The sequence below is a fragment of the Rhododendron vialii genome, chromosome 5a, assembly GCF_030253575.1.
Source record: "Rhododendron vialii isolate Sample 1 chromosome 5a, ASM3025357v1".
Taxonomy (NCBI): domain Eukaryota; kingdom Viridiplantae; phylum Streptophyta; class Magnoliopsida; order Ericales; family Ericaceae; genus Rhododendron; species Rhododendron vialii.
Genome location: NC_080561.1, coordinates 17,482,592 through 17,492,752, shown reverse-complemented (window position 1 = coordinate 17,492,752; position 10,161 = coordinate 17,482,592). Strand labels below are relative to the sequence as shown.

General features: G+C 44.8%; 1 protein-coding gene across 1 annotated transcript; it reads left to right on the top strand.

The window, feature by feature from the left end:
- The first annotated feature begins 3,000 nt into the window (after positions 1–3,000).
- Positions 3,001–3,511, top strand: LOC131327646 (uncharacterized). Its single transcript, XM_058360792.1, has 2 exons — positions 3,001–3,315; positions 3,380–3,511. Exons 1-2 carry the CDS (start codon positions 3,001–3,003, stop codon positions 3,509–3,511), a joined length of 447 nt encoding a protein of 148 aa, XP_058216775.1.
- The last annotated feature ends 6,650 nt before the right edge of the window (positions 3,512–10,161 follow it).

Sequence of the window (10,161 nt, the reverse complement as noted above, 5' to 3'; positions counted from 1 at the left end):
AGTTCTTCAAGAAACTCAACCTAAGCTGCCACTAAACCACCACTCGACCACCCTCTCGATCCAAAAGTAGTAGTAGTAATAGTCATGTAGAAGTTTCGAGAGAAACCTTTCTCTTTCAAAGCTACCGGAGGCCACCGTAGGAAGTTACTCCGTCCGACCACCGACGTACTTTCCGTAGCCGACTAACCTTCCGTAGCCGACTACCGCCAAGAAGTAAGGTAGAACCCCTTGACCCTAACTCTACGTATAGAACCGTATGATAGAAAGTAGGTCATCTTTATTTACGTACTTATCGTTTGTTTAGAAGTATTTGTATTTTGATCTTTAAGATGATTATGAGTATGTATATATAAGTTGCTTGTATTACTTGTGGTGTGATTAAGCATAAGTGATTTCACTCCAAAGACGTCCGTACATGTGGCGTTGTGCTTTGAATAAAGCATAAGTGATACACTCCAAAGGCGTCCGTATATGTGGCGTTATGCTATAGGTAGTAATTGAGCGTGATGAGTAATATAGAATTGGATGATCTTGTTAGGATGATTCTTGCTTACGTTTGTCCGACCGCGGAGTCTTTACATGTAAACGAGACACGAAAACCGAGAAAGTAAAAACAATGACACCTAGGGTGTGATTTAAGGAAATGTTTTTCGAGGAAGGAAATATTTTTGAAACAACATAATGACCGGTTTTGGGTGGCATTATGTGAGTTGTGTGTGTGCGTAAAAGAAAACATTTGAAAAGGTTGAAATGTTTTGGAAACCGCGATGTGGCCGGACTTGGTAGCCCATTGCGTGGATTGTGAAAACCATAATGTGGCCGGACGTGGTAGCCCATTGTGTGATGTGTGTTTTTTTTTTGTGCGTTCCCATGGGAATCCGGAGCGGCGGAACCATGGTGAGGTATAGCTTGGTTATCCGCGGTACGGAGCCAATGCAAATATTTTTGTGTGCCAATGGGAACCCGGCGCGACGGAACCATTGTGAGGATACTTGGGAACCTGGCGCGGCGGAACCAAGGTTGGGTGTGTAGCTTGGTTATCCGCGGTACGGAGCCAAAGCAAATATTTTTGTGTGCCAATGGGAACCCGGCGCGGCGGAACCATTGTGAGGATACTTGGGAACCCGGCGCGGCGGAACCAAGGTTGGGTGTGTAGCTTGGTTATCCGCGGTACGGAGCCAATGCAAACGATTTTAAAAAGATTGGGTGTGTAAACAAATGATTTTGAAAGATTGTTTTGTAAATGAAACAGCTGACACAGTCTACGATGAGTCACGTAGGAGAAACACGAAACTCTTGGACACCAACGATAGATGATTAATGAATGTGGATGTGTCATTGTTAGCTGCGTATATATGTATCATGTGGAAATCGATGTGTTATTTCCTGTTGTTTGTAAGTTATGGGTTAGCGGGTATGGGATTACTCTGCTGAGCCTTGTAGCTCACGGTGTTGCCTTTTTGGTGACCCTGACATATTATATGGGTGGCGACGCCGGTATAATGTGTCAGATTTCGTAGATGATCAGGGTAAGCAGTTCACCGTGGAGGCTTTTGGAGCTGAAGAGTTGGCTAGGATGGAGAAGAAGGAGGAGCTGTAGTTAGGAACCTTAGAACCCCCTTCATTTGTGTAAATATTGAAATCTTGTGAGAGTAATTGTTGTAATAAGAGCCAGACTCCATTTGATGTTATCAATAAAATGTCCTTTTAACGTACCCAAAATTTGGGGCGTTACAAGATGATTTTCCCTTACCTCACATTAATGTGCTTGTGGATAATACGGCGGGACATGATATGCTCTCGTTCATGGACGGCTTTTCAGGCTACAATCAGATTCTTATGGCGCCTGAAGACCGTGAGAAAACTACGTTCATTACTAAGTGGGGGACTTACTGTTACTTGGTTATGCCATTTGTGTTGAAGAATGCTGGTCCTACCTATCAACGGGCTGCCGCGACTATTTTGCACGACATGATGGACAAAGAAGTTGAGGTCTACTTGGATGACATGATCGCCAAGTCAAAAACTCGAGAAGGTCACATTCCTGTACTTAGGAAGTTCTTCGAGAGGCTCCGAAAGTTTTGCATGCGTTTCAATCCACAGAAGTGCACTTTCGGGGTCACAGCAAGCAAAATGCTTGGCTTTTTGATCACATCTCATGGAATTGAAGTCGATCCATCAAAGATAAAGGCTGTGCTTGAGATAAAGCCACCAGACTGAAAAGGGAGTGCGGAGCTTTTTGGGGAAGGTTCAGTTCATCTGCAGATTCATCGCCAAGTTAACTTTGAGTTGCGAGCCGATGTTTCGTCTTCTTAAGAAGAACACCCCACTTGTATGGACATATAAGTGTCAAGTGGCTTTCACGTCTATTTAGAATTATTTGCAAAATCCTTCGGTTCTCATGCCGCCAGTTCCTGGGAAGCCCTTGATACTTTACTTGTCTGTAAACCCTTCGTCTATGGGGTGTTTACTAGCTCAGGAAGGAGATAAGGGTGTCGAAAAGGCCATTTACTACTTAAGCAAGAAGATGGTCGAATGTGAAGAACGTTACTCCGCTTTGGAAAAAACGTGTTAGGCTCTTGTTTGGGCTTCTAAGAAGTTGAGGCACTACATGCTGGCTTACCCAGTGAAGTTGATTTCTCGAATGGATCCTCTCAAGTATCTAGTTGAGAAGCCAGCGCTTACTGGTAAGTTAGCACGTTGGTTGCTCTTATTTGCAGAACTCGACCTCGAGTATGTTACAAGGAAATCTATCAAGGGGCGACCAGTTGCAGAATTCCTTGCTGACCGAAAGACTCAGATTTTGTGTTCCCTGATGAAGAAGTGCTGACTGTTGTAGAAGATGTGTGGACTCTCTACTTTGATGGGGCAGCCAACTAGAAAGGATTTGGGATCGGTGTGTTGCTAATTACGCCAAATGGCTCTAATATTCCGCTTGCGTTCAAATTGAATTTTGACGTTACGAATAACCAAGCTGAGTACGAAGCCTGTATTGTTGGTATGGAAGCCGTACTCACTCTCGGTGTAGAAAAGCTTGAGGTTATTGGCGATTCTAATCTTGTCGTGTCTCAAGCCAACGGGGACTGGAAAGTCCGTGAGGAAAAGTTGAAGCCTTATCATCAGAACTTGAAGGAACTTATCCCTTGTTTCAATAAGGTGACATTCACTCACATTCCCCGCTTGAAAAATCAATTTGCCGATGCCTTGGCAACTCTAGCTTCCATGGTTGAACTTCCTCTTTGTGTAAAGCTCCGACCCATCCGGATCGAACAAAGGGACTTTCCCGCCTATTTGTACGTCAACGCCATCGATGATGTGGATGATGGCCTACCCTGGTACCATGACATATGGAATTTTGTTGAAAGTGGGATCTATCTAGCTGAGGCCACTAAAAAGGATCAACTCGCATTACGAAGATTGGCTGCCCAATACATCATTTGTGGAGGGAAGTTGTATAGGAGATCCTATTGTGGGATGCACAAACTCTGTGTTAATGGTTCTGAAGCCATAAAGATTATGGAAGAAGTTCATGAAGGAGTCTGTGGTCCTCATATGAGCGGTGTTATGCTCGCTAGGAAGATTCTATGGTAGGGTTACTTCTGGTTGTAGGGAGGTATTCCTGACCACATACAATTAGTTGCCGAACACGTGGTGTATAAGCACACGTGAGAAATTGAACATGACTGATCGCTGGTCAGTGCATTAAACAGCGATAAGGGCCAATAATACGAGAAGTCATGGTTATAAACTGACTGCTAGGCGGATAGAAACATTCCGATGACCTTGGACCAAGTTACATGTGAAGTAGCTGGTCCAAGTAGACTATTCAGTTATGATACATCCGAACAGATGAAGTAAGAACCAAACACGTGATACGAGGGATCACGGGTTGAAAGCAATACAATGCAATTGATATCCGAATAAATGGTACGTGGGACCATAGTTTGGATATAGACAGAACAGTCATCTTGCTAGACAATGGACCAAAAACATGAGAAGTGATTGGTTCAGATAGTCTGTTCGGCGATGAGACAGCCGAACAAAGAAAGGAATACAATCAGATATTGGAGTAAAGGAAACATTCTGGAAGGGTCCAGAAACAGTGGTATTCCATTAAGGGATGAGATCCCAAGAATATAGGATCTGAGAAAGATACCCAACGAGTATGGGATGTTCGGCTCTTTATGGAAAAGAATCCAAGAAGGACTCTTTTCTAATAAACTGATAAAGGAAATGAGAATCTTTGATGTACTGGGTTTCCTATACGAGTTGGGAATCCTATGGCAACAGGAATGCTTGGGTAACAAGCATATGAAAATCTATAAATATGAGGTAAACCTAGAGGCAAAAGGTACGCAATACTTTGCATTTTTGCTTTCCTACTGATAATTAGGGTTTGACTGCTAGTACGTGATATTAACTTTGGCATCGGAGGGCCTTTGCCACGAGAGGCAGAGGTGCGCTCACCCCCTGTCTATTTTGCAAATTAGGGTTCCGACGACGAATTAGGGTTCCGGTGAAGAGGCACGAGAAAGCCGTTGCAGTCCAGTTGATCCGAAGCATCAATTGTTTTCATCCCCCTACAATTGGTGCCGTTTCTGGGAAACGAACAAACTTTTCTGAAAAGTAATCATGATGGAACAAGATCCAGTCACACCATTTAGTCCGAAGGACCAGTTGGGTGGGGGAGGAGATAAATCCCAACCAGGTGCTCCGAGAAACCCCATTGGTAGACATAATGGGGATAACCCCAGAGAAAAAGGAGATAAAATTGCTACTGGCTCCACGAGAAGGAGTAGGTCTCATCGAAGGGATGAGTCAGTCACCCGTTCAAGAAGTATACACGATGATAACGATCTCCTAGATAAAAAGAGAAGGGAAATCGAGGAGTATGCTCATTTAATTAAGAAACGAGAGTATGAGATACAGGAGTTGCAGCGGATACGAGATCACCCAGAAGATTCTGGACTCTCTCGTAGGCATTCCCAAAGGGATGGACGGACTATGGTAATCCATAAGCAGACCCATTCACGAAGAAGAAGGAGCAGAAGTCCTGTCATAGGGCGTTATGAGGCTTCTCCACGAAAAAGGGGAAGAAGAAGTAAAAGCCGAACACCCGAGAGAAAGGCTTCTTCACGAAAAGGGAGGAGCAGAGACAGAAGTTCCACCCCCAAAGAGGAGGGAACAAGGAAACATCATCGAGACAGGTATGAGAGACCTGATGCTAATTGGGCCAAAGCAACGGCTCACAAGTCAAAGGAGTTCGAGGATGGGACAGTGACTGCACGAGAAGCAGCACGTAAAGCATTAAGTAATACTACAGCCTCCCCTTTTACAAAGAGGTTACAAGAGGCTAGGTTGCCGAGCAGAGTGAAGCACGGTGCATTCGTACTTTACGAGACAAATATGGATCCCGTGGCTCACATACAGCATTATCAACAAGCTATGTTCATGCATGAAGGGGATGATGCCATCTTATGTAAGATGTTCCCCTCCAGTCTTGGCAAAGTGGCTTTAGCCTGGTTTCATAAGCTAGGCCCGCAATCCATACGAGGATGGAGGCAGTTGGCCGAAGAATTCACTGCTCGGTTCCTGACGAGCAGAAAAGCCCCAAAGACCTTTGAAAGTCTTTCCACCATGAAACAGGAGGAGAACGAGCAGATCAGGGATTATGCAAAGAAGTACTGGGAGACTTTCAACGAGATTGAAAGTTGCAGTGAGGAGTATGCAATTGCCACTTTCAAGACTGGTTTGCCTGTTCGGGGAGAGCTGCGTCACTTGTTGAATAAACATCCGGTAGCCACACTGGCCAAATTGATGGAACGGATAGAGCAACACGCCAGAATGGAGGATGACATACTCCGAGAGGATGGCAGGACAGTTGTCGAATAGCCGAAGGTATCTGCCAAAAAAGTGGATAAGCCAGAGCCCAAGACTTATAGAGAGAGAAGGGAGTATGGGCAGGCTAAGAAAGAGTCGTACAAGGATAAGCAAGCTCCTGACCCTAAATCCTTCTTTTCTATCACTACAGTTTGGAAGTAGCCAATTTATAGGATTCTTTATCGAATAAAGAATTAGCCATATTTTAAATGGCCACCAAGTCTAGGCGGAGACAAGGATGCAAAACGTGCTATGAATCAACACTGCAGTTACCATAAAGATTGGGGCCACATGACCGAGGATTGTGAGATGTATAAAAGGCACCTTGATGATTTGGTCTCTCGGGGCTATCTCAAGGAATTTATCCAGGAGGATCCAAAGGAAAAAGGGAAAGCCATGGAGCTGGGTTACGAGCAAAACCCTAAAGGAGTAATCCATATGATACATGGGTTGGCCACACCTTATACGAGAAATGAGGTTAGGCTGTTACAAAGGCAAGTCAAACACGATCAGCATGTGATGCGACTGGGAAGCAAAAGAGGACGAGAGAATGATGTGTGCGAGGAGAGCATATCATTCACTGATGATGACCTAGGAGAGGTCCAAATACCCCACAACGATGCATTGGTCGTAACCCTACGAGTTGGGAAATATGACATTGAGAGGATTCTTGTGGACTCAGGAAGTTGTACAGAGGTGTTGTACTACGATGCATTCAAGAAGCTGGGTTTGGCCCAAACAGATTTAGAGCAATCTACAACACCCCTGATCGGCTTCGGTGCAGGAGTAGTCTGGCCCCTTGGAAAGGTAACATTACCTGTTCGGGCTGGGTCAGTGGTGTTGAGGATGGATTTTTTAGTTGTCGATGTTCCCTCTTCCTATAACGCGATTATAGGAAGGACATGGTTGCACAAGATGAGGGCAGTCTCCTCGACTTATCACCAGATGGTAAAATTCCCAGGATCGAATGGGGTTGAAGTGCTCAGAGGCAATCAGAAAGTGGCTCAACAATGTTTGATCTCCATCATTAAAAGAGCCCCAAAGGTCCACCATGTCCATACATTAGAAGTACCAGATCAACCAACTATCGAAGATGTTGGAAGAAGTCCGGCTGAAAAGGTGGTTGAAGGCTTGGAAAAGATTCAGATCAACGAGACTAATCCTGAGAAATATTTTTTAATTGGGAAATCATTACCAGCAGAGGAAAAGGCTGAATCAATAAGATTTCTGAAGGAATATCTTGATGTATTTGCATGGGTACCAGAGGAGATGCCCGGAGTGGATGCAGATGCGATCTGTCATCATTTAAACATTGATCCTCAGCACAAGCCGATCATTCAGAAAAAACGGAGGGCAGCCGTGCAGCATGTGGATGCAGTAATTGAGGAGGTCGATCGATTATTGGAGGCTAAAGCAATACGTGAAGTCTACTACCCAGACTGGTTATCCAACACTGTTGTGGTGAAGAAAAAGAATGGGAAATGGCATGTCTGTGTAGACTTCACAGACCTAAACAAAGCATGTCCAAAAGATAGTTTTCCTCTTCCAAGAATTGACCAGTTGGTTGATGCAACCGCTGGTTACGAGCGAATGAGTTTTCTTGATGCATATCGAGGATATCATCAAATTGCTATGTTTGGGCCTGATCAAGAGAAGACTTCGTTTATCACACCACGAGGGTTGTATTGCTATAGTGTTATGCCTTTTGGGCTAAAGAATGTTGGGGCAACATACTAAAGACTTGCAACTATCATGTTCAAGAAGCTCCTTGGAAAGACTATGGAAGTCTACATAGATGATATGGTGGTAAAGAGTCAAGAGAAACGGAGGCATATAGCTGATTTGAAAGAAGTTTTCGAAATCTTGAGGAAGTACAAACTGAAACTCAACGCTTCGAAATGTGCATTTGGAGTTGGTTCAGGAAAGTTCCTGGGTCATTTGGTAACCATGAGAGGGATAGAGGCTAATCCCGATCAGATTGCTGCCCTACAGAGGCTACAAAGTCCCTTACAGAGGCTACAAAGTCCCAAAACCACAAAAGAAGTCCAAAGGCTGACTGGAATGGCTGCAACACTTAACAGATTCATCAGCAGGTCAAGTGATAAGTGCAGACCCTTTTTTCAATTGCTGAAAAAGAGGGAGGGTTTTGAATGGGGAGCAGAATGTGAACAAGCCTTCCAGGACCTGAAGAAGTATCTGGCCGAGCCCCCACTTTTGTCAACACCGCAACAAGGTGAGTCTTTAATTCTGTACTTAGTTGTTTCCGAGCATGCAGTAAGTGCAGTTCTGTTGAGGGACTTAGGGATGGAACAAATCCCTATTTATTATGTTAGTAAGACACTGCTAGATGCAGAAACGAGATATTTGCCGTTAGAAAAGCTTGTCCTGGCACTTAGGACAGCCACAAGGAAACTGCCACACTACTTCCAAAGTCACAAAGTTGTGATTTACACAAAGTTTCCATTGAAATCACTGCTACGAAAAGCAAACTTCTCGGGAAGGATCTCGACATGGTCTGTCGAATTGAGCCAGTATGATATTGATTATCAGCCACGAACGGCAATCAAAGGCCAAGTATTGGCTGATTTTGTGGCAGAGTTTTCTCCCACGGTGGCTCCCCTGCGTCCTACGAGAAAGGAGCAGGCAACAGAGACATCACCCATGAAGAATCAACCCTTAGCCGAACAGGATCCTATGGAATGGAAGCTATTCGTCGATGGATCAGCATGTAATACTGGTTCTGGAATTGGTGTTGTCATTTTTCCTCCTGAAGGAGTGCTGATTGAACTATCTGTTCGGCTTGGATTCAGTGCATCGAATAATGTAGCAGAGTATGAGGCACTCTTGGCTGGGTTGCGGAGTGCAAAGACCCTAAAAGCAAAACGGGTTAGGGTGTATTGTGATTCACAGCTTGTGGTGAACCAGCTGTCCGGCGAATATGAAACTCGAAATGAAAAGATGATGGCCTACGTACAGGCAGCCAAGGACTTGCTTGATACCTTCGAGAGGGTGTATATTGAACAGATAAGCTCTGGACAGAATGCTCATGCAGATTCATTAGCTTGGTTGGCTGCAGCTGTCCCAACTGAGTTCAAAAGGAAGGTGGCAGTAGAATATCTGAATGAGCCGAGCATTAGGAGGAGTGTAGACTTGGTCTTGGACGTGAACCAAGGACCAAGTTGGATGGACCCAATCATGGAGTTCTTACAAGACGAAACACTCCCTTCTGATAAAAAGGAGGCTCATAAGATAAGGATTAAATCTGCTAGGTTCTGGCTGTCCCCAGAGGGTAAGTTGTACAGAAAATCTTTTACAAGACCATATTTACTATGCGTGCATCCCGAGATGGTGCAGAAGTTTCTTCATGAAATCCACGAGGGAACATGTGGGAGCCATGCTGGAGGCAGATCCATTGCTCACCGAGCAATTACCCAATGCTACTGGTGGCCACACATGCAAGAAGATGCCAAGGTGTATGTGAAGATTTGTGAGAACTGTCAAAAATTCTCACCAATGATTCGAACACCCGCCGAGGATCTGGTGCCCTTGACAAGTCCCTGGCCGTTTGCTCAATGGGGGATGGACATCGTGGGTCCACTACATAAAGCGACTGGGAATCGAAAATTCCTGCTGGTAGCAACAGACTATTTCACTAAGTGGATTGAAGCAGAACCACTGGCCAAAATCACTGAACCCATGATAGAAAGGTTCGTGTGGAAAAGCATTATCACTCGCTTTGGGGTCCCTTACTCATTGATTACAGACAATGGGTCACAATTTCAGAAGAAATTCAAAGCATTCTGTGCTCAGTATGGAATAAGGAATTATTACTCGACTCCAGCCTACCCTCAAAGTAATGGACAGGCAGAGGCTTCCAATAAAACAATTCTTGATGGTATCAAGGAAAGGCTGGACAAAGCCAAAGGGAAATGGCCAGACGAGTTACCGTTAGTTTTATGGCTCACCGAACAATGCCTAGGAGGTCTACGGGAGAGACCCCCTATTCATTGGCATATGGAACAGAGGCTGTTATCCCTCTTGAAGTTGGTCTGCTGACCAACAGGACCGTTTTGGTTGAAAGTGGAGGTAATAACAGGGCCCTTGAAATCGAGCTTGATCTAGCCGAAGAGAGGAGAGAAAGGGCCCTGGTGCATCTAGCTTCCTACCAAGAGCAGCTAATGAAGAGCTATAACAAGCACGTTCACCCACGAGAGTTTGGTGTTGGGGACCTCATACTATGAAAAGTGCTCAGCAACACCAAGGTGGCCAACGAAGGCAAGT